This window comes from Schistosoma haematobium, chromosome 3 (genome assembly GCF_000699445.3).
Source record: "Schistosoma haematobium chromosome 3, whole genome shotgun sequence".
NCBI lineage: Eukaryota > Metazoa > Platyhelminthes > Trematoda > Strigeidida > Schistosomatidae > Schistosoma > Schistosoma haematobium.
Genome location: NC_067198.1, coordinates 31,638,300 through 31,664,549, shown reverse-complemented (window position 1 = coordinate 31,664,549; position 26,250 = coordinate 31,638,300). Strand labels below are relative to the sequence as shown.

Sequence of the window (26,250 nt, the reverse complement as noted above, 5' to 3'; positions counted from 1 at the left end):
CGAATTCCAGTCTCCGACTTCTCTACTTAGGTAAGAACCCATTCAGTGAATAATAAGTATCATATTTATTGAATAAGTTGATTGCTATTCTGATTAAGTAGCTGACTAGATAATCATCTTATTTGTGAAACGATGAGTTGGAATCACAATGTGAAACTCAACACTAAGATGTATGTACCTCCAGTTTAAATTGAAATAAAACGCGTATCACTGATCCGAATACCAGCCATTACCCGAATCTGTTATAAATTAACTTATTACTATCACAATTTAAAATAAATATGGATTTATACATTAGAATAACAACACTAAGACTACTCTACTATTACTACTACTACTACTAATACTAATATTAATACTAATACCACCAATACTACTACTACTACTACTAATAATAATAATAATAATAATAATAATAATAATCATGAATCTCTAGTTTGTCACTTTCTATTCAAGAAAAAAGTCGGTGAAATTCACACTAGATTTATTCATCACGACAAGTCAATTAAATATTTTTTCTAGTTTTATGATAAATCAAAACAAGGTAACATTTTCAAAGTGTATAAACATTAGAATAACACGGATTTATTGTCTAAAACATATGTTGTTTTGTAATTTTGTAAGTCAATTTGAGTAAAACAGCAATCAATAGAAGTTAGTACTAAAGACGAAAAACAAAAAAATTAAGAAACCTTAAAACATGCTTTTTCAGTTAGTGCTTATTTAGTTTAACTATAATAATTTTTTTTTATTATCCCTCTCATACAAATATGAATATCAATTGTGTAGAAAGGAAAGTAGAGTTATTTTTTAAATTATTATCTATACATATAGTATACCATTGAACAACAAGAGATGCAGTTAACTGTTCACAGTTATTCGATCAATAATTACAATAATTAAAGAAGTTGAAAGGAATCAGCCGAAAGATCTTGATAATGAGATCCATATTCACTAAAGTCCAATTGAAACTAATCTTAATATTATTGAATATTGTAATATTGTATATTTATAAACGCTAAAATCTTATTCAAACAGTTACATGGCGAGATTATAATTTATGGACGAACCAATCATGTATAAAACAAGAGGTCTTGGATTTTGGCGCGAAATTCATTCATCCATTTGGCTAAAATGTTTTGGCATTATAGCTGATGCCAGTTCGTGATGAAAACCCTAAATCTAATTCCTAACCTTAACTATCAACTGTAAATCATAATTATAATTCCTCACACAGATTTATAATTCACATTTGGTCCTAGTTATTAAGTGAACACTCTCAAGGTCAGTTTGGCGTCGCTCAAAGGTCGTCCGAAGATTATAGTCTCACCAGTTACATTTCTTAATTCAGTTGAAATGGAACTGACAATGAAACTGACAAAGCTAATGAGAATTTAAATGATCGAAAAAATTCTTATTTAGTGTGAAAAAAATTATTTTATAAATTAGTCGTAAACCGAACAGTTCAAGCCGTATTTCTTCATAATTCAAACTTAGTTGGATCCGATGACAAAAGGATCTTTCTAAATTCATCCAATCAAAAACCAATGGATACTATATTTCTGAATACTTAGTATACTACTGAATAGAAGTAGTTACACACTATGTGCACTAATTGAGAAACTGAACAAACCAATTAAGCACGAACTGAATAGGAAACAGGTGTTTTTAATGTTCTAATGATGAAATTTATTGAGCTATTAATAATTGTTGACAAATTGTGTGATTAATTAATAATATTTAAAGTATTCAATAATTCCTTAGTTTCACCGTTCTGTCTAAACTATTTAACTGTAAAGTGAGGAACACTAAATTCTCATTCAGTGGTTCAGCAGTAGATTGCTCATCGTGAGACCTGAAAACCCTGCTATTGGTGCTGTGTGGAATAATGGTTGAACATTAATGAGACGAAGTAGCTGTTAAATTCTGTCTTATTCTCAAATTTTTGTTTGATGATAACAGTTCATGATGAAAAACAACCTCAGGTTGTATAGAGTCAAGACAAAAGCACTTAAGTATTTAATTATGCATTCTCGGCTTCAAAAACTCAAATTTATCCATAAAAAAAAGAAACTCAACTCCAAATCGCTAATAGGTCACTTGGATTTAAATTAAACAAATAAACTTATCACTGTGGATACTTATGACAGTATAATGTCTACTTATGGTCCGTTATGTAGAGTATTTTGATTACTTTTTAAAATATGGATGATATTTATGATATTTACCAAGTTATTTATTAAGGAAGTCCTCCACTGATCACATTTATCAGTGAGCATTAGAAAAAAAACTTGCAATAACATTATTACTAAAAACATAATAACTCTATACGAATTTAGGTATTAGCCAACACGCTTTACTTAAGTTATCGAATTTATTCATTCTTTTCAAATCATATTCTCTGTTTCATTGTTTTCATTATCACTAAAAATTCTACTAATCCTACTACGGTACTAAAGTTCATTTTGATAATTTTATCTCCCTTTGTAAAATTGTGGTATGGCAATTTAAACCGATGCACGGGTTAAGTTACAAGTTGCTTACGACTGATCAACTTTCCCTTCCCAGGTTGTTTAGTGAATAAAGAGTGCAAGTAAATGTGCTGCTGAACACATTAATTGTCCTGTCACATATTATCATCATCGCAAATTTCTAAAACTGGTCAAAACATTTTCGAATTATCTAGTTGAAATAACTTTCGTCAATGACTTAAGTAGCTTAAATTGCGATCTAGTTCTCATATTTAATTTGATTATAGATAAAATCAAAAATTAATAAGTCATTAATTCAAATTAATGATTGGTGCTAGTTCACAAAGAATAAATAAAACAACGGGAAAATGAAACTATGAACTTACTCGTCTTACTACAGCTTTAGTAAATGTAGCTCTTCGAAATGTTTCGAATCGATTTAACTGTTCCTCATCAAAATGTGCCAATAAAGCCAGTAATTTACGATCTTCTATTTTTCTTGCTTCTTTTTCTTGTAGTAGTGCAGATGATAGAATTTCACTGACAACAGATTCAGTATCTGCATCACCAAGTACAGTAGCGCTGTCATCTTCATCGTCCTCTTCTTCCTCCTCATCATCATCTTCCACTTCTTCTTCATCGTCATCATCTTCAACTGTTTCTTCATCATCTAACAAATTAGTATTAGTTAAAATTTCAACTTCACATTGATTTGTTACAGTTTCTGATATATGAGTAGATGATGAAGGAACAGATGAATGATCAATGACTGAAATAGTATTAGATTCACCTCGTTTAGTTTGTGATGAATCTACATTGTGCTTAAAAAGAAATTGGGACGAAATAAGATTGAACAGAATTATCATTAATATTTTGTGTTAATTTAGTAAAATATCTGTGACATAAAAGCAAAGAACATTAAAATTTCAATAGTTGGAATCATGAGTCAATTGAAGCCAGACCACCATGGAAAACCTGGATGGTCGTTTCGTCCTAGTATGGGACTCCTCACCAGTGAGCGTCCACGATCCCGCCCCCCGCGAGATAAAAAAATAAGAAAAGCATTTCCTTATCAATCTATATTCTAATAGACAGTAATATCCATAGGGTATACAAAAATATTAAACAAATTCAGACAGTTTATAACGATAGATTACATAATTAAACATAATCAGTAAAAAGTACGAATTGATAGTGTGATGATAGGTGTACAAGTTGTGATAAGAATAAAAAAAGGTTTGGATCAATGTTTCATCATAAAAAGTAGGACACTGAAATAACATTCATTTAAAGTTGTTAAAATTACGTAATAAGAAGTATCCAAATAATTAGATAGTGAAGAATAAATTCAGAAAAGGGGTAAAGAAAAATGAACGAACAAGGAGTATGGATAATAATAATAAGTAAAACCGTTTGTTAAGCTTAGTTCCATCAAGAAAGAGATAAGGTTGTTACAAATTTCTTACGATTGCAAAGACTTGGGTAGTTAGCAGGAATCCCTATAGCTTCTGACTTATGGAAGAGACGGAATCAAACCTCATAAGCTAAAGTACTAGGTATATGATAAATTTATCTTAGTTGATTTGGTTCTATCTACTACATGACCGTTATCGACCAAGCGTGACAGAACGGAGGTGCGTATTATTTTGGTTATACTTTTAGCATTAATAAGAGCTATTGCATATCCAAAAAACGAGAAAATAATTCTGTGCAATGTTCATGATTGTTTGAATCCGAACTTTATTACTCCTATTTCTATTGTAACAGTAACATCATATGGTAAACCCTAGAAAAAAAATTTACAAGTCGATTATCACATCATTCTTTCATTATCCTAAGAATGTACTTAGTCTTTAAACACCATACTGATGGAGTACTGTTATGTTAATTGTTTACATGAAAAGTATTAAGATCTGGGTGAGAGGTAAATGCCACCAGAGCTAAAACTATTGAACTGCCATACTCATTAACAGTCTTTGAACTGAACAGTAATAATAATCATAAAAGACAATGGACAACTGACCACGCTTATTTGTTACATTTAATGAGATAAAACATTTATTATACAGAAGTGTTAAACAGAATGAACATTATTATAAATTGAAGAATATAGTCAGTCAGTTGGTTAATAATAATAATAATAATAATAATGTGAATTTTAGCTGACATCTATTGAAATAAGTTTTTTTGAATAATAGGCTGGATTGCCGTTTTGATTGATATGTGATTTATTCTACAGTATACGCAGTTGTCGGATAGTTTGACTGAATAATTATCTCAACAATTTCGAAACAAGGCTATTCATCACACCCACTGTATGGAAGCTATTAGTGGTAAGCAGATGAGACAAGCTTATTACTTAGAGAACGGTTCAAAAACAGTAACTAACTGGCTGATATTTGGGCGCTTACAACAATGAAAATGGAGTGATTCAGGACATCATCTCACTAAAGAGAAAATCACTGGAACATGTTGTAAATTATTTAGTCGAATATCAAAAACAAAATTTTTAAAACAAAATAAACCTACCACATTAATCAATTTTGGCTTTTTAAACGGTTGTTCAACAATGGGTTGGTTATCATCATCTGAAACAGACTGAATTGCAGTTGTAGATAAGGGGACTTGATTTTGATCTGTTAAATCTGGATCTTGACTCCAATTTTGTGTACTGCTGTTATTTTCATCATTGATTGGATAAAGACTTTTAGAAATAGGATCCATAATTCCCGAAGAGTTAGGAAATTATTTGGTTACAATAGTGAATCTGTAAAAACAGCACCTTTTTTTTTGAAAAAAAAAGTAGGGAGGTATACTTTGATAATGAATTTAACTAGATAGAAACCAGTTTAAAGCTTCTTGTTCATTGCTTTTATACACTTAAGATAAAAATACGATATTATAACCAGTCACTTATCTTACTGATCTCATCTGACCTAATTAACAACACAAAAGTCATTATTACTCAGTGAAAATCGCCACGATTTCGGACTGTTTAAAGAGAAATGAAATGCATATTGTCCCAAGATCGGTAAAATCCCTAACTATTTGAATTGAATTTTCCCAAATGAGAATACATGTATCAACAGTCTAAGTTATTACAAATTTGTGACCTTATCAGACTACTTAACATTTTTTTAATTTGAACTGAAAGTATGAATGTTAGAAATATTTATTAAGTGGCAAAATTGTGTTTTTACTTATCACTAGTCATTTTATTAGAGTTAATGTGCTCATCTCCTTAGATGGAGCAGCCGATAAATTGAACTGCCCCAACATCATTAATAATAAATTCATACAGATATTATGAATCGAAAACAAATATATTCATTTCACTGGTTGAAATCATGAGTCAATTGAAGCTAGACCACCACGGAAAACCTGGAAGCACTGGACGGCCGTTTCGTCCTAGTATAGGACTCCTCAGACATTAACACCGTTGGATGCCGGCTCAGTGGTCTAGTTGGTTAGGCGCCTGGCGCGAAACCGACAGGTCCTGGGTTCGAATCTCGCGAGGAGCGGGATCGTGGATGCGCACTGGCGAGAAGTCCCATACTAGAACGAAACGGCCGTCCAGTGCTTCCAGTTCTGGCTTCAATTGACTCATGATTTCAACCAGTGAAATTTCCAAAAAATCTCCACAAAACCCATTCTGAAAATATATTCATTAATAATAAATAATGAAAATCAAATATAAACAACTTTCATACATACCATAATTTGTTTAAATTATATCTAGTTCAGTCTCTTACAGTACCACTGTCTTAATATTGAAGCATGTTTGATTCTAAATAGTTTGGACAATTTCACAAGTTTGGACAAATAAATGATGGGAGAAAAGTGAAGTTCTAAGTTCCGATCAAACTTAAATTATTGATTTTTTGTAATTTAGTCATTTCATTAAAATGTAAAACATCACAATACCCAGAAACTTAAATTAATTACTTAATAAAAATTGATATCTGTTACGTAATTCCGTCTTGGATATATCGAAAATTAAACACTCCAATTAGTAAGATAAAGTGAATTCCTTTAACTGAGGAATATGATGCACAAAAAGTAATGGCAATTATATTGATATATAAAAATTGAGAACAGAGAGTAGAACAGTGATCATACAACTAATTCAACTGGTACAAGTGGGTTATTTCCGTTTAATAACCACGTGCTGAATAATCAGTCCTGAGACCAAGGCTCATAATCTTTTGGAGAATATGTGGTAAAAACCAAGTAAATAGGAACATATCAAAACTCATGTGTCTTCAATACAACCCACCTGATTTGAGTAACGATACGCAAAAGTGTTGTGTGCCTATCAACACTAGCTTCATTACAAAACAGGGTCGTTATAACCATTCAAAATTGATAAGTGGGCATAAATATCTCAACCAGACTGTGAAAGGACGATACAGTGATGTGGAAACACGAATCACTCAAGTATAAAGGTGTATTCCTACTTATCAGTTCTTTCTGGGAAGTATTACAAATCAAGCACTTAACTAACAAACCAATAGATCAAACGTACATGGGCTTTTAAGTTAGGTCCGTATAATTATTGGTTACATGATCAATCAATTCTACAAGTATACTGTAAATGAAATCACATGGACAAACTGAAGATATATTGTGACTTAAAATCTCAACAAATTTTTAATTCTAATTCAATGCATTTATGTAATGATTTCGCCGGCAAAAAAATAACAGCAATCATATCGCATTATCAGCGTGGAACAAACTACATAATGTCAGGTAGTTCATATTTAGAAAGTAGTGGCATGAGCATATTCACAGCTCTTATGATTACATCTTAATTTTATTAACAGAAAGTAATTTGAAACAAGCCATATTGTGTCAATATTGTTGAGAGTCTCTGAGTATAAAATTACATTTTGCGTGTTCGGAGGCAAAACTTTGAACCTGTGAAAATGACTAAACAAACGCATAAAGGTATTTTGAAAACATACACCGAGACGGTAAACATAGTTAGAATTTTTTCACAATAATGGGCGAATTTTAACTACTACATCCCAATATGATTGACTGGTAGAAACTATATTGAGAAAAAAGATTTCAATCTCAATAGATAGATCTACACTGATGATATTGTAATTACGGCATCAAGTGAATGTGAACACTTAATTAGAAATGGAGCTTTTGATCCCTAACGTCAAATAAATAACTTACAAATCGGAATAGCTCGTTATCGCTTCGTACTAAATCGGAAATTTGTATGTTATACCATTTAAGTAACTCAAATAATAGTAATTCTTATACGTCTGTTCCCCCCCCCCAAAATACAATCAGTGCTCATAACTGAAAATCCTTTACACCACATAGATTTTGAAGTAGACTAGACATGTCAGATTAAACTATATGATAATCCGATGGACATCTTAAAGTCTTTGTTAGAATGATCGATAGGATTGATTGTTTAACTTGTGGGTAGTATATTCTGCTACTGTATGCTCTCAAAGAGTATCATTATTTCAAAATAAGTAGAGGTGATATGCATTCAATGTATCGTATATTTGTTTCTCCTCTAAAATCGCTGGAGATTAAATCCTTGAATGAAATTTATTAGGAAGAAATTCGGTATGATGATGTACTAATTTAAAGGTAACATTCATTCACATGACTTTCGTATTAGTTCAGTGCAATATTAATTGTATTTAAAAAAACTCAATGTAATCTCTGTTCGCTTGACTTTTAAACTAATCTTTCGTGATTTTCGTCCAGTTCTTTCATTCAGCACATTGTTCACCCATCTTAATCTTGTGTGAAGTTCGTTAAATGTGACAAATGACTTTACTATTAGTCACCACAATTGAATATGTATATAAAATATATCAAAATGATTAGTAATCTCCTAGGGTCTCCACCAATAAATCTTAAAGAGAAACTTGTAAGTCCATTCCTAGTTGACGAGCAGGAGAGAAGACAAGATTCAATTTGATTCATTGTGAATGAATTCATAGTTAAAAATTATTAGCTTAGTGTACAGATGTATCGAGAAGTTAAATGTTATAAAGACTAAGTATCTATTGATCTGTGAAAGCATACAAATTGTAGGTTGGAAAAATAGTTCACCACACTAATAATTAGCTATGACATAAGATCCAGTATAAAATGAGTGCTAGTCCAATTTACCAAAAATTCACATTGGTATGAGGAAAACTTTACTATTGAAATGAGCAACGAATTTCCTTGTGTTATTTATTACAGATCATAAGGTGACGGTGTTTTGACTACTACATCTAAATGACGAAAACATGTAGGATGTAAGATGTATATTAATGGGCCACAGTTCAACCTTACGCCAAATGTTTAAAATGTATCACAAGATGAAAAAAATCGAGTGTTGTTAGTTTTTTAACGCCTGCTATCCACATCGTGGAAGGATTTTTTCTCAGGGACCAGAGAAGGAAACTGGGCAGGTAGTAGCCCTATCAAATTAGAAGTGTGACAAGATAGGTGTTACGTTATCACGTGAATACATTTGGATGCATTAGTATTTTGCAGACATTACGACCCATGGATGGTCAAGTGTGCTACTCCTAGAGCCGATCTTTCCTAACTCCTTTCTGTTGTGAGAAGGTAGAACAGCTGGAGAGACTGTTTATTTATAGGACACACCAAACTACCATCACACGTCAAAACAATTGAGCATGACTCATTTGCTGCTTCTAGTCATAACGCTTTACAACAAGTATATCTGGCATGATAAAACGTACTCCCACAGATATTTATAAACTAAGTGGAAAATCTAATCAGGTAGTAAGGCAAATATCACTCGGAAACCAATAAATTTATTTGGTACTTTGTATCCTACATAAACTTCTATGTCAATTTTGATAGCGAACGAAACTATCTGTTTGAATCGAAATACAGAGTAGGCTTAGAATTAACTCAAACTATGAAGAAACTTTTAGACTATCAACCAACGGCTAAAATATATCTCATCACAACATATATTTCTTGGAAGAAAACATTTACTGAAAGTCAACTTCGTGGCGCAAACATGCATATTTATTCTACGAGGAAAAAGAGTATTTTACGAAAAGCATATTTCGAATTTTATTAAAAAGAAGGAATTTGTACAAATAATAAACCGGAGTGTAAACGTTACGAAGATAAACAATTTCTGCTAAAAAAGTTAGTTGAGTGATTATCTACAACTATACTTTTAGAAGTGAATAATGTCGACTACTAATTTTTGTTATTAGAACTTTTTGCAAAATCGATAGTATTTTGAACGGCACTAATCAACTGTTCAATCATTTGACATTGCTGCCGTAAATGCGGTGCGTACGCTGGCCACCGACAGACAGGACATTCAAATGCACCAGTATCTAACCACTTTCTAATGCAATGTTCATGAAAACCATGTCCACATGGAAGTGCACTTAGGCGTACACCTAAACGGAATTTCTGCCAACATACAACACATTCTTTACACGGTACAACCCATGATGGCCAATCGTTCAAAGGATTCGCAAAATTTATATCATTGGACGACACATATGATGACGAGGACGAAGTGGACAACATAGAATTACTGGACAGTAAATTACTTCGTTTAGAAACTCTACGAGAATGAAGAAAACCGTTATTTAGGCATGCCTCATGATCAATAGTGTCCACATCTGAGGTAGAACTTGAACTTGGGGATACGGTTATCGGATTTGATAAGTGATTACTTCTTATATTTGGACGAAGATGAGTTCTATACCTTCTTCTTGTAAAAGATGAAGTTTTTGGATAAATACGATCATCACTAGTAGTATCTTCGCATTCATCTTCAGCTTCATAATTAGTATCCACATTACTTATGAGCTGCTTAGTGATACTAAATGATTTTCTTGTCTGAGAATGACACTGACTAGGATTTACACTGGTATGAGGTCTAGCATTACTATTACCAAGTGAACTTAAACAGTTCCAAGTGTACATATGTGCTGCAGTTTTATGGTTTAACGATTCATTATTTTCTCTACTCCCTTGATGATATACATCTGCTGATGAAAACGAAGCAATTGGATTCATTGAAGTTGATGTTAAATGATCAGTTTGTTGACTGAGAATATGATAAAGTCTGCGTAGTCTACGCAATAAACGATAGCCTTCCACGACTTCTGTATTTTCTTTATGATTACTTTGTGTTGTAATAAGACTTGACGATAAACGTTCATTTGCACATCTTGATTGATTATTGAAAGTTTGATAGTGAGGATAACGAGCATCAGATTCTAATGTACTTGAAGTTGCAGAATCTGCTGAACCAGATCTTAGCTCAATATCTGATTGAATGATTAAACGAGACAATTCATCCCATAACTGGTCAGGTGGTATTTGATTTAACCGTTCTCGGACTAAAACAGGATCCAGTCGATTAGGACGAGAATGTGAATTGTTAGTAAGTTGATCATTATGTCTTTCATATTTCGACATTACACAACTTGACAAAAATACAATAAACAACCAAAACGTCAGCATAAAGGAAAATAAATAATACCAGTTTAAATGACCTGATAGGATAGTAAGACGTAAATTGATTATAGGTGAGGATAAGACAAATGACCTTAATAAATAGAGAGTTAAATTAATAATAGGCAGAGAATAATATAAACTTAAAAGATTTAATAACGGTAAAATAGCTAACAGAAGAAGAATATAAGCTGAGAACAAGTCTAGAAAAAACATTTTTATCCATTCTAAAATATGAGATATTATAAACGATTGTATATTGATTGATGATGAACTGTTCAGTTGATCACCATAAATTAATCGACGTTCATCGGTTGAACGATAATGATTATCAGTTGGTCTATTATTGTTATTAATAACTTCATAATGTTGATTAATATTGAAATTAGGAATATGAGATGTCCATCCTTGACGTGCTAGTCTAATCACAGTTCTAGCTAAAGCTGACCGACGGGTACCAGTACTAGTATGATGCCTTCCCACAACACCATGATTTACGTAAAATGAATGTATGAGAATAGATAAAATTCTACCAGCTTCTATAGCACCATTAATTAAGACTAAAATTGTAGTTAAAAGTACAGCAATCCAAAGAAAATCATCCGCCGAAGGATATAAAGAATGTAACAATATTTCAAGATTTTCATAGCTTAAATATTCCCTTTCGTTTAAACCAAACGAGTAACATTTACCTTCAGGTGTTAATATGAGAAAATGAGAATTAATGGTACAATTTAAATTGATTAACAATCCATATACTGTGTTAACAGATGAAGCTGTAATTGGCCAATTATTAACTTTATTATTAATTAATGTGTGATTCTGCTTCACTGTTTCATTCGGTACAATCCAAAAGCGAACTCGACCAGTATATGTTACAGAAAGTGCACTTAAAACTAATGGTGGTTGTTGATGTGAGCGACTTAACTTCGACTTGACAGAGAACTCAGGAAACCAAAGAACATGGATTGGTTGAGGCCGTTTCAATAACCAAAATGACAATAAATGTTTTAAATAATCCATTTTTATCAATCGGTCAATCGATAATATTGAATTCACTGGATAAATGCTGTTTATGTTATTCAGTAGTTTTACACGTTCTGCTAACACTGATACAATCCACGTGTGAATACCTTCTAAGATGTAGTTACTTGATTCATAATCAATAATTGATGTAGATTCTGGATCTTTAGGCAAAGGTCGAAATTGTACTATATCTTTCATACGTTCACCACCTTTGGGTAAGGCAAGAATAAGGTCAGGATTAATGAAGCCACGATCAATACAAAGGCTGAAATAAAAAGTAAATTTATCATAAAATGATGTGGTACAATATGAGAAGCAATTCATCGCTTCAAAAATTAACAAAAATCTGTTTATGTACGTCCCTTCGTTTCTAACATTTTATTAATTTAATAGCAATTTGTTTAGCGGAGAACTTAGTAGTTACAACAAAAACCAGAAGTTCTACAATACGTTCAAAAGGTACTAACAACGAAAAATGCTTATAGGTTGAACAAGGTGACATTTTAAGTGAATGAGTTTTCAAAACTTTTGAAGTTGACGCCTTTGACATACATCGAGTTATTTGGATTATAAAGGAACTAGAAAATATTCTAATGTATTTAATATTATGTAGAATTCTAAGTATATCTTCGCGGGCAGTATTTTAAGTGATCCTATTTTGCTCAAATTTGAAGATGGACTTATTTTCAACTGCTACCACAAGTTTTGTCACGAAGTCACAAAATTACCCACATGTTTTGGGGTTGATTGAATAATCAGATTGTAGCTCAAGAGTTGACTTGGAAGATCACTAACGGTTAACCGATTTGTTTCGTAAAATATTTTGAACAGGAATGCAACCCTATGCAATTTTAGTGAATTAATTAAAGTCTGGAAAGCTATCACTTAGTACAGACAAAGCTTATGAGATTTATTAGCAATGTTTTACTCTTAGAAGCACGCTATATTTTTTTTGGTGGGAAACTGTTACATCACTACAAAATGATTATGGCTGAGACAGTTTCTCATGAACATTTTTCAAAAGCACGTCCCCTAGTTAAAAATAAATGTTTCAATCTTGTGAGCTAAACCCCCTTATAAAGAGAAAGATGATAACACGAATTCATCCATGAATAATGTTCAAACATATGCTAGTAAATGAGAGATAATTTCATTTTCCACCTTTCCCTAAGTGATAAGGCTGTTTTTAATATTGAGTTGTTTTCCACATCAAATGAACTGAAGTGGTCTACAAAATCCTATATGGATAAATGGATAATGCTTATACATTACACAAAAGTGCGAATACGAATCTTAAGCGTTGTATTTTTCACAAAACAGAATGAAAGGATATCCAACCATGAAATAATAAAAGGTATCTTATATTACTGAGATGATTGTTTCAAATAAAAAGTTCATACCTGTGTAGTTTTCCACAGTTCAGTAAACCCATCTTAAATCCAAAGGACTGATACCGATAACATAAAACAGACCAAATCTGCTCAGTAACAACTGATGAAGGTTTTATTCTGGATGGAGTTGTGCTCGTATGATCTCCCGCGATTGATGAAGAGAGAGACTGTGGAGCAGCTACGGCTAAAAGCCAAACACTATCCTTTTTATCTTCAACATGTTCGATAAATTCAGATTCACTGTCAAATACAATGCTATTTGGTTTGAAACTAGATGACGTGTAATCCAACTTCAAAGACTGATGAAATGGATTAACTAGTTTTCTGTACAGAAGTGCATCTGGGGAGTTTGAGAAATTCGTGCTTGAAAACTTCAACTGCTCAGCTTTGGCATTTGAAAGTTCACTCGAAGTAACGAGACCTAAAATAAAACGATCAGTCCAAAGATTATCATGCATGCAAACCTGTTACAAAGTATACAACCGAATAAACTAAATCCTCCAGATATTAAGTAGGCAAGTATTTAGCTACGACGTGGATTATGAAAAGCTGTTAAACGAGCGGTAATAATTAATTGTTTAGTGAACATCCCTAAAGCCCTTAGTAAGGAGGAACAAGAAGAAAAGAAGAAAATATTCTGATAAAACATAGTCAATCATTTTTAAACAACGTTGAACCTGGGACGCATGTGTATCGGTCCACATCACCACACCACATCAATACAGTGAGATAAATTTATCAAGACAAATACCATAGCAGAAGTAGTAAAAAAGTTAACGGTAGTAGATAATGCAATATGATCTGAGAATACGCTTGCGGAATAAAAGGCACGAAATACTTTAGAACTCAAAATTTATGGTGAGATAAAGAATAAATGTATCTGGGCCATCGCGCCGATTCTAATCCATGTCACTCAACCACTCCAACCACTGACCATAGCAATCGTGTGAACCTCAATCAGAGTTTTCACCTATCTACTATCGTGTGAAATGTTATTAACGAAAGCACACGAGTTTAATACCATGATGAATTACCATAATTTTCAAATTTTATTTTACTAAGCGATCAACGTTTATAATACATCTGATGAATATTTGTATATTTCTTGAATGACGCCAATATCCAGCACTTAAAATGCTGGATGTACTCTAGTTGGTTCAAAATAATAAACAAATTATTTTCGATCTAGTAAGAACACCGCCAGCGAAAGATAGCATATTTATCCATCACGTTAGAAGAATCTGACTGAATATGTACAAATTAAAATTTTTGTAAATGAAAATAAATTGCAACAAATCAGTTGGGACAAGAATTCTAATAGTGAAGGTATGGTGAAGGAGAAATAGCACCGCCATTAACACTAGGATGAAATGGTAACAAAACTAGGCTCATCATAAAAAAGAAATTGCTTTATATGGCACAAGATGATTTGGATTTTCGCACGACTACAGATGCAGTTTTCACCAACGTGACGACTTTAAGCTCGACAATACAATCCAATTTAAGGATGTTTATCAACATAAATGACTAACCTCATCAAGTTCACTTATCGAAGTTTTGAGTTCCGAATGTTCGTGGAGTAGTTAAATAATTGGTTCGACCATCCTCAAATCCACATCCAAAACTCCATCATCTTTCGTCATAAATAACTTATCCTAATGTGCTTTTTTAATTTAACTAAAACTGTTTACTTACAGTGACCAGTGTATAAAATGACGGGAAAATATCGCACAGTGATATTTCGTTTGCATCAAGTTACAGAAAATTATGAGATGGAATATCTATTCTGAATCTTAAGTGTACGGTAATGACCAACAACAACTACAACTAATCTCCAGAAAATGCAAAATCACTTGACTATATCGAAAGACTATCAAAGCCACAATGATAATATCCAAATAGTTAATATTTTATCACAGCTAAAATGGTAATTCATACTTATTGGTTGTTTTTTGTGTGTCGTGAAGTCAATATTGAGTACTAATTTCATCCTTAACCCATCACATCAAATGCAGCTGGTGGTAGTTGGAGTGACAATAATGACAAAGACTTAATTCCAAAGTGAAGATAAAAAGATAGACGACCTATACGAATATTTACCTGCCAAAGTTGTCAGACACTATATAAACAGAGACTAACAGTAATAGACAAAAACAACACTAACGACGGTAAAAAGCTTCATATACGAGGAAAGATACAAGAAAATTACGGGATGGAAAACATAAGATAACGACCTTATGTTTTAAATGACAAAGTAACGTCGACATAAGACTATTTATTTGGAATAGGGAACTCATCAAATGAAGTATTTACAGTGGAGTCATACATAGGTACACGCGTGTCCCAGAATATAAGACACCCAGCTTCCAGACAATGGTTTGAAGGTGGAAATCTGGGACCACTTAGTTCAGAGAGAGTAGTCAGCTTGTAACTCTTATTTCGGCGCAAAATATGTGATTCGAGATCAATTATTCGAACCAGTTTTCAGTGTAATTACAATAAGTTAAAGGGATCTATAGCGGGATGCCTCTTAATGTCAGACGCCAAATATCTTCCGACGAACAAAAAATTACGAAACAAGATTATGTAGACAGCTTGTCCTATAAATAAAGAAATTGAAAATTTATAGTCGTGAAAGACTACCGTCAAATACGTGAGGTATAAAAAGATAAAATAAGTTAATTTTGTAAGCAGAAAGTTTTATTCTGTCCCCTCACAACCTTGTTTTTATTGTGTGGAGCACATATACTCGGTGCACCCTTTTACTGGTGTTTATGTGTTCAAATAAATAAATGCAGGCGGTTCTGATAATTTTCCAAGGGAGCAGTAATAAATTAAGACAAGGGTTTGTAAATAAGGTTGAGGATACATCACGAAAAATATTAGTACAGGTACCAAACCTAGAGCATGTCTTCTATTTATTGAAAAACTCATTCCTGGATTCTGTACTATAATATACGCTGTTCATTGAATTAATTATATGCTGCTCTGAATATGACCACAACTACAATTACTGCCATTAAAATATGCACACACAAAAAACAACTTCAAAAATTAAACTACATACAGAGAATAAAAGCTAATGCTTTGTGCAAATGTCTTGTCACATCACCAAACTTATATTTTCTAAAGGCGTATCTTCGATGCCTAACCTTTTCTGTTAACACTAATACTGTTATTATCTTTATTATTCTGGAGTTTGTCGACATGATCTATCCGTGCTAATAAGGTATAGGAACTTGAGACAGTATATGCATGTGGAGGGTTCTGCATTGTGTTTAAATGACTGACTTGGTTTCTAAATGTGTATCCATGTGCATAATTATACCCTAAGCTACAAAACATACACCTTCACTGGACTTAGGAACCAAACCATACATGAATAGTTTCTCAGTAAATTTCAAATATGTTTCGGAGATCTTAAGGATTAAACAAAGAATTTAACTACCTAGGTATAAACCAAATTACCGGTCGAGTTAACTGCAAACTCAATATCATTAAGGTCAAGGGAAGAATAAAGCACTCCACGCTGATCCAAAACAGCTCTTAGTTGGGAAACAATTTTTGGACTTTGTTTTTCATTAATATCTTTTCTAAAGTCATCATTTTTAGGAAGTTCAGTTTCAAAATCCGCAATTGCCTCGTCCAGAAGTTTGTACATGTACGCGGCCGAACAGATCGAAAGTGTAAAACATGTTATTAGGCTAACATGTGAACGGAGACGCTTAAGTTCAGAGTGTTCGGGTGAAACTGTACTCAGTTGAGGACACATCTACGAAAAGAAGAAAAACTACGTCAAAGTTCGCGACGTCAAGCACATAAACGACCTCAAATTTTATGCATTGAAACAGTGAAGTGCAGATGGTTTTTGGAAAACAAATTGTAACAGTAAATTAATCATGTTCCCATGTATCTTGATGTCAAATATAGTTTTTTAGTTTCTAATTGTATTTAATGACTTGAGTCTTGTCTAATGTTCTCAATTGCGTAATTGGAATCGACAGTTTGCCGGAAGTCTGTGCAATTTGGCTGAATGTGTATGTTTCAAACCATTACAAAACTCGAGTCAAGCTACTTTCACTTCATGGCATATTCAGTTTGTGGGATGACTTTATTCGAAGACATGATATACACATCTATGATCTCCACATGGTATATGTGATTTTGGGTCGTTTATAGTAGTGCCAAGAAGAGACTTCGATCGATAGAACTCAACCATCCCATGATGATAAGACAGAAAAATACTGATAAATGCTCGTTCATCAACCTATTGTGAATATGCCAGTTCTATAAGCTGACTGTAAGTCTGAATAATCCAGCAAAAGCTATAATAGCGGATGACCGGATATTTTGTGGTCACAGAAACACTGTCCTTATAAGTGTCAAGCACTACGAGACCCAGGTCAACATCTCCCTCACAATCGCCCTACTTACTTCCTTACTCCTGTTACCCCTAGTGGAGGAGCGCAGGCCGTCAACCACCACTCGCTATCCAATCCTGTCCTGAGCAATCCTTTCCAGCTCCTTCCAGTTGTTATTCGTCCTTTTCATATCTGATTCTATTTCCCGATGTAATGTGTTCTTCGGCATTTCGCTTTTCCGCTTCCCTTCAGGATTTCAAGTCAAGGCTTGCCTCGTGATGCAGCTTAGTGATTTCCGCAATGTATATCCTATCCATTTCCATCGTCTTTTCATAATTTCCTCTTCAGCTGGAAGTTGGTTTATTCTCTCCCACAGAAGGCTGTTGCTGATGGTATCCGGCTAATCGATGTTGAGTATCTTGCGCAGAAAACTGTTTATAAATATTTGTACCTTCTTGATGGTGGTTGTTGTAGTTCTCTGAGTTTCAGCTCCGTACGTACTGTAGAACTACCTCGACGTTCGTATTGAAGATTCTCACTTTGATATTGGTTGACAGACAGTTGTTTTGAGTTCCATATGTTCTTCAATTGTATGAATGCGGCCCTTGCTTTGCTAATCCTCGCCTTTACGTCTGCATCTGAGCCTCCTTGTTCATCGATGATGCTTCCCAGTTATGTGAAGGATTCTACATCTTCCAGAGTTTCGCCATCAAGAGTGATTGGATTGGTGTTCTACGTGTTGTATTTGAGGACCTTGGTTTTCCCCTTGTGTATGTTGAGGCCTACTGATGCAGAGACTGCTGCTACACTGTCCGTCTTTATCTGTATTTGTTCGTGTGTATGCGATAGGATGGCTAGGTCTGTGAAGTCTGCGAAGTCCAAATCGTCTAATTGTTTCTGAGCTGTCCATTGTATGCTGTGTTTTCTCTCAGATGTCGAGATCTTCATAATCCAGTCGATCACCAGAAGAAAGGGAAAGGGAGAGAGTAAACATCCTCGTATGACTCCGGTCTTTACTTGGAATGCACCTGTCAGCTCTCCTCCATGCACGACATTACACTGTAGTCCGTCGTATGAGTTCCGGATAATGTTGACAATCTTCTCAGGAACTCCGTAGTGTCGAACAAGTTTCCATAATGTTCTTCTATCCACACTGTCAAACGCCTTTTCATAATCAATGAAGTTGATGCATAGCGACGAATTCCATTCAACTGCTTGTTTAACGATAATCCGTAGTGTCGCAATTCGGTTTATGCACGACCGATCCTTACGGAATACAGCCTGTTGATCTAGAAGTTGGGCGTGTACTGTGTCTTTCACCCGGTTCAATAGAACTCTGTTGAAAACTTTTCGTGGTACTGACAGTGGTGTGATGCCTCTGTAGTTCTCACATTTGCTCAGATCTCCTTTCTTTGAAATCTTGATGAGGTATCCTTCTTCTCAGTCCATCAGCACCTGTTCCTCCTCTTAAATCTTCTTGAATATAAGGTTAAGCATACTTGCAGTTACTTCGATGTCTGACTTCAGTGCTTCGGCTGGTATATTGTCAGGTCTCGCTGATTTCCCTTTCCTGACTGTCTGATAGCCATTCTGATTTCTTTGATCTTTGGTGGAGTGACACCCTCAAGGAGACCTGTGTGTGCTGCTTCGATGTTCGTTGAATTCAATCACGCTGAGCTACTAATCTGTTCCTCTGTTCTTAGATACCGCAGAAAAAAATCCCTCCTAAGAAATGCCAACAAGATTAAACAATTTAAGCCACAACAATCTCCTAGCGGGTCCAATTATATCTTTTAAGGTTTCAGGGGAACTGATGGGAGAAAGTAGTGAAATTTGAAGTAGTAAATAAAAGTGGAAAAACTGAGCAGTATGACAGGGCAAAATTATTTCTAACGAAACAGCCACCAGCTCTATTCTTTAAAAATGCATTTGTGTGTGCCTTTGGCTAATTAAAATATAAAATAGGGCTTGAATTCATCCAAGATACTGATAATGGTTATACGGTAGTGGCGGGATATGCGACATTTTTATCGTCTCTGTGAGCCATGACAGATGCTGCTTTTTCGGTATTCCTTTCAGATTACTTCACAGGTCCTTGATGTTATTAGTGACTTAAATGATCTAAATATAATTGTTTATGCAACGTTTATACATTTGATGCTGTTTTATGTGGGTTAAATTACTTTTTACAACGACCATTATCAGGCAGTTTTGGAATTGCACCAGTGATCTCGGTTCGGTGCATAATCTTAATTGTCTTACAAACAAAATTTTAGTGGTCGAAATGAGTGATTTCATTGAGGTATTCTAAATTGTACTGGTCTGAAAGCTGCCGATTTCCTGACAGAATCTGTGATGACGGACCACCGGTGAACTCGAGGAAGCTGTAAGAGACTCAGAAGGAGCCGAAGACGTCTCACCCAATCACCCTTCGGAAGGATATTCTAGAATTCCAACGTGTAGCTTCCCGATTGGATAATGCTAATAACCCCCTGTATGCGGATTGGAAGACTGTAAAGATGATTTCGTTCTCACTAAAAACTATAAATACCTGACAATTTTGTACTATGATTGACACTGTTTGGAATAATATTCCTTTCGTTAGTCTTCTGTCTTCTTACTGCGACTTGGAAGGGTTTGGTGTTCTAGTGCTCTGTTATACGCGGTAGTATCAAGAAAAATCAACTTTTCAAGATATAACATTCGGCGACGTGTTGTCGTACCAATATGTCATTTACCTTTGAACAATTTGAAGCCTTACTGAAACGCCAAGAACAGTTCCAGATGCGCATGATAGAGATGCTAACTGAGAAAATGAACCTTGATCAAAAAGAAGTCACAGATGATCCCTTCAAATCTCATGTTGACCAGATTGTTAATTCTATTCATAATTTAATTTTGATGGTTCAGCTGGCATTACTTTTGAAACTTGGTTCAAGAAATATGAGCATTTGTTCAAGGTCGACCTCAAAAAACTTGATGACGCCGCTAAGGTCAGAATACTCTTGTGAAAACTTGGAACGGTTGAACATGAACGTTACAGTAACTTTATCCTTCCAAAGAATCCAAGAGATTTTTCTTTTGATCCAACGATTGAAATTTTGTCGCAAATCTCTGCTGAACAGTCATCCTTGTTTAACATTCGTTATCAATGTCTCAAGATGACAAATGCAGGTGATGATGACTGGCTGAAGCATGCGGGTTTAGTAAACCGTGAATGTGAGCGCTTCAAACTATCAGCAATGACAGAAGACCAGTTTAAGTGTGTAGTGACTCACGTTTATCACGAGAACACGACTGGTTTAATTAAAACAATTATTATTATAACCAACTGTACCAGTGTTTGTTTTAACGTGCTTTTGTTTGACTGTGCTAATGACAGCTATTTTGTGCTTCCATTCTTATACTTACACTTTGATTGTAACTTCGCGCGAATTCGGTTACCTTCCGTAACCAAGGTTGTATCCTGGCACGATCTCGGTATCCTTTCGATGCCACGAGATCGCCAGCTAATAAACCTCGACTTGGTCCATTAACTGTCTTCTGATATTTGGCTTCTCGGGGATTTTATGGATCTATTTGGTTACGTCCAACCCTCGCCTTCCGATTTATTTGGCACGTGTTTCTTGGTAGCGGTGTTCATAGTTAATCTCAACTCGACGCCACGCTACAATTGGTGACCCGTATTTTGGAACACGCCTCAACTTCTGATCAAATCTTCCAAAGAAGCCAATTCGGTGAGTCTATGATTTATCTATCCACGTCTGTCGTATATTTTCATATTTTTTAATATATAATATACGCGACATGACGGATAACGATAAGAATAGTATTAATATAATAGACTCACACGTATGTGTACCGAATCCTTGTCACTTTTTATTCGCGTGATGATGAACTCCACGCTTTATTCGAGAAATGTTACCCTATTAACGATTCTCCTCGCTGACCCGGCTGTTTGGTACGGAATGCATACGCATAAGCATATCCGTCTACCACCCAGCACCAAATGGTTAAGTTGAACGGTTTCACTGCCAACTTAAAAGTGTTCTACGAGCACACGAAAACGGCAACTGGCACGAAACCATACCATTCGTTCCTTAGGGGTGAGAACAAGTTTAAAGGCAGATATCCAGTGTTCCGCCACTGAACTTGTATACGGCACGACATTGCGTCTGCCCGGAGAATTCTTCACACCACGGAGCAGACCTAATTTCGGTAAATCAGACTACGTCCATCGACTGTCTGCATTTATGCGAACGCTGTCTCCGGTGTCAACTCGAATACAACATCGACAGGTCGCTCTCCCTCGAGAGTTATCTACCTGTTCACATGTTTTTGTACGAGTAGATTCGGTACGCAAACCTTGGCAACAACCTTACGAAGGCCCTTTTCACGTGATCGCTCGTCACGAAAAGACCTTCAAGGTTGATCGATATGGACGCGTCGAGATCGTCAGCATTGATCGCCTCAAACCAGCACACGTCGATGACAGTGCCCTATCTGACACCCTGAGATTCAATGCTAGACCTATCAAACCTAGCGGGATCCTTAAATCTTCTTCAGGTCCCACGCTAGATGCATCTGAGACCTCATTCTCACGTCCCGGTCAACAGCACGCGTCATCTGCACCTTCTACGGACGAGACGACAGTCTCACGTCCAGATCAGCAGACCACGCCGCCTCTGACCTCGGATGAGATCGCAGGCTCACGAAATACGAACGAGACTGCCGTCTCACGTTCCGGTCGCCGAGTACGGTTACCCGTACGCTTCCGCGACTAGCCGCACAGTCAACAACCGATACGGTGTAGGATTATTCCTATACTACACGTATGCTACACTCTTCTTTTTTTGATTTTCTTTTTGTTTCCTGAGCCCACGCCTTCGACCATCTCCATTTGGTTCCGTCGACTTTAGTCAACTTTGGCGAAAGCTGGCCTGATCACCCACGCTCTTGTCAACGTACTCAGTCGATATATTGGTTTCGAATGCTTGGCATACGCTTGGTCTCGAACATGGTCGTTATGGTCGCTTCTGGTCTTTTGGCTCAACGTGGTTTCGTCCTACGTCTGCAGCGTTTCTGGTGCGCACCTCTACGAACGCCCTCTTCAGATTCTGGATACAAACCACTCTGGTGTAGCATGCCAACTCGGGCAATAAATACAACACATGGCTCCTGGTACTGTTCTCCGAAAACGACCTACGTTGGCAACTCGACGATCAACGATCGCTTTCCTGTTCGCCAATTCTTCCGTCCTACAATCGCTCGTCAGCCGATCAGTCCCACGATTCAAACCGCTATTTATCGAAAGTGTAAACCCTTTCTAGCGGGGGGCTCCTGTAGTGACTCACGTTTATCACGAGAACACGACTGGTTTAATTAAAACAATTATTATTATAACCAACTGTACCAGTGTTTGTTTTAACGTGCTTTTGTTTGACTGTGCTAATGACAGCTATTTTGTGCTTCCATTCTTATACTTACACTTTGACTGTAACTTCGCGCGAATTCGGTTACCTTCAGACCAAAACGCCCGGTACCCTATGCCGCGCTACCTATTGTTGAACAAGAGTTAGAGCGTCTGCAAAGAAGTGGAATAATAGAGCCAGTAAACTTTTCTGATTGGGCAGCTCCAATAGTGATTGTCAAAAAGCCAAATGGAAGTATCCGGCTATGTGCAGATTATTCGATGGGACTAAATGAAGCGCTTGAAGCCCACCAATACCCATTGCCGGCCTATCTCGATGATATATTGATCATGGGTACAGATTATGCTGATTTAGAGAATAAGGTGGATACGGTTCTCAGGCGCATAGCAGATTATGGATTCAGACTGCGTGCCGAAAAATGTGATTTTTACATGGAGCAAGTCTGGTATTTGCGATTCATAATCGATAAAAACGGGAGAAAACCTGATCCTGAAAATGTCGAGGCCATTAAGTCCATGCCTCCACCGACGGATGTATCAAATTTACGTTCTTTCTTGGGAATGGTTAGTCATTATGGAGATTTTCTTCTAGATCTGCATCGCCATCGTGCTCCTCTTAATTGCTTATTGAAAGAGGATACTAAATGGTTCTGGTCAACTGAATGCCAGGAAGCATTCCTAAAACTAAAGCAACTTCTATCATCAAACCTTCTCCTTACACACTATGATCCCGATCTTCCAATTATAGTCGCAGCAGATGCATCGAACTACGGAATCGGAGCTGTAATTTCACATGCCTACCCTGACGGGTTTGAGAAAGCAATCGCTCACGCTGCGAGATCGCTGACTATGACTGAAAGAAACTACAGTCAGATGGAGAAAGAAGCCCTCGCGATTATATTCGGTGTTAAAAAGTTCCACAAGATGTTGTTTGGCAGACAGTTCACCTTACTTACAGACCATAAACCATTACTGACAGTTTTTGGATATAAAAAAGGTATCCCTGTATACACAACAAACCGGCTACAGCGATGGGCTACTACACTGCTGTGCTATGATTTCAAGATAAAGTATCAAACAACAACGGATTTTGGACAGGCAGATGCCCTCTCAAGATTGACTGGTCTGCATGCAAAACAAGAAGAGGTGCTTGTAGCTGCCATAGCTGTCGAGGCCGAGGTTCACAAAGTATTGTCAGACGCAGTTTCCGAACTCCCGGTCACATTCGAAGCCATTAAAGAGGCCAGCAAGAAGGATAATGTATTGAAGATTGTTCGCTATTGCATACTCAACAAGTGGCCTTCATCTAGACTACACAGAGAACTCTTACAATATTTTCGTCAACGAGAGTCACTAACAGTTGTCGATTTATTTATAATATTTGGCCATCGTATCGTTATCCCCAGAAATCTTCGACACCAAGTCATTAAACAGTTCCACAGCGGGCATCCGGGGATGAGTAAAATGAAATCATTAGCTCGGAGCTATGCATACTGGCCGTCAATGGACCATGAGATAGAGCAAAAATGTCACAGTTGTTGGTCCTGTCTAGAGGCTGCGAAGAATCCAACGAAAGCTGAACCACAACCATGGCCGAAACCGGACGGACCTTGGCAAAGAATACATGCTAATTTCGCCGGACCAATACAAGGTAGAAATTACTTAGTTGTTGTCGATACTTCCACAAAATGGCCAGAAGTATATGAAATTCCGAAAATGACTTCGGATAGTACAATAAGAAGATTGTCAGGATTGTTTGCTAGTTTCGGGGTCCCAGAGATATTAGTGACCGACAACGGTACTCAGTTTATGTCATATGTTTTCAAATGCTTTTGCATTGAAAATGGTATATCGCACCTACAATATCCTCCGTACCATCCTCAGTCGAATGGCCAAGCAGAAAGATTCGTAGATACGTTAAAAAGAGCTCTGGTCAAAGGGGGAGGTGAGGGTATCCCAGGACGAGTGACCAGTAAGTTCCTAATGTCCCACAGAGTTACCTCTAATCCGGCAGTACCAGAAGGAAAGTCACCAGCCGAGTGTATGTTCGGAAGGAAAATCCGGACAGTCTTTAACAGCACGTTGCCGCCCAGAAAGACAAATAAACCCATGAATGAGTATCGTACGGTCACTCGTAGCTTCCAGGTGGGTGAAAGGGTACTTGTCAAGTCGTATCAAGGTAAGAGGAAGTGGGAACCAGCTGTTATAGAACTGCGAATCGGAAATGTACTGTACCTAGTCCGGAAAGTTGTCGGTAAATGCATAAGACATATAAATCAAATGCAAAGAAATGATAGTGGTCAGTCATTTACTCGTAGATTCATCTCAGAAGAACCATCATGAGCGCAAACATCGAAAAGAAAGACGACGCAGAGAGAAAGCTGTACAAACCTCGAGAGTAATGAACCGCAAGAGGAATGCGACACCCAAGCTTCAGGTGGATCCAAGAAAAAAATCTTACACAACGGACTTTAAAGGGGGGAGGTGTGATGACGGACCACCGGTGAACTCGAGGAAGCTGTAAGAGACTCAGAAGGAGCCGAAGACGTCTCACCCAATCACCCTTCGGAAGAATATTCTAGAATTCCAACGTGTAGCTTCCCGATTGGATAATGCTAATAACCCCCTGTATGCGGATTGGAAGACTGTAAAGATGATTTCGTTCTCACTAAAAACTATAAATACCTGACAATTTTGTACTATGATTGACACTGTTTGGAATAATATTCCTTTCGTTAGTCTTCTGTCTTCTTACTGCGACTTGGAAGGGTTTGGTGTTCTAGTGCTCTGTTATACGCGGTAGTATCAAGAAAAATCAACTTTTCAAGATATAACAGAATCCTAACAGCTTTTACTAGACAGCATGGTGTTCAGAGAGGCTATACTTATCTAGATATATCGGTCGAAAATTAAATGTAGGGTTCTCTAAAACATCAGTATTTAATAAACAACGGATACCTGCAAAAAGCCTGTTTATCGTTTTATTTAGACATCAGAATGCTCCCAAACTGTCTACTGATTATAACAGTGTATCTATTTGAACTGCTACTTCAGTGCCAGCTTGATTTTATCCTAGGCAGATTTGA

At 36.0% G+C, this 26,250-nt stretch overlaps 2 protein-coding genes across 5 annotated transcripts in view; both read right to left on the bottom strand.

Annotated features, from left to right (window-relative positions):
* Positions 1-5,340, bottom strand: part of TAF11_1 (transcription initiation factor TFIID subunit 11) — a 36,303-nt gene extending 30,963 nt beyond the window's left edge. For all 3 annotated transcript variants that reach the window (XM_051213617.1, XM_051213618.1, XM_051213616.1), the window contains exons 1-2: positions 5,001-5,340; positions 2,858-3,292 (exon numbers count right to left, since the gene is read on the bottom strand). In XM_051213617.1, the coding sequence (XP_051069610.1) occupies positions 2,858-3,292; positions 5,001-5,195 (630 nt within the window). In that variant the 5' untranslated portion in view covers positions 5,196-5,340. The remainder of the gene's footprint in view (positions 1-2,857; positions 3,293-5,000) is intronic.
* Positions 5,341-9,365: 4,025 nt separating this feature from the next.
* MS3_00005535 (uncharacterized protein) lies at positions 9,366-17,208 on the bottom strand (the record flags this gene model as incomplete). 2 transcript variants are annotated; one of them, XM_012940532.3, is made up of 3 exons in its annotated part: positions 9,366-12,246; positions 13,382-13,793; positions 16,841-17,144. In XM_012940532.3, the coding sequence occupies 3 exons, from the start codon at positions 17,142-17,144 to the stop codon at positions 9,678-9,680; spliced, it is 3,285 nt and encodes a 1,094-aa protein (XP_012795986.3). In that variant the 3' UTR covers positions 9,366-9,677. The 2 variants fall into 2 exon arrangements, with proteins under 2 accessions (XP_012795986.3, XP_051069607.1); XM_051213615.1 differs by having other exon boundaries at positions 13,382-17,208.
* Positions 17,209-26,250: the final 9,042 nt, after the last annotated feature.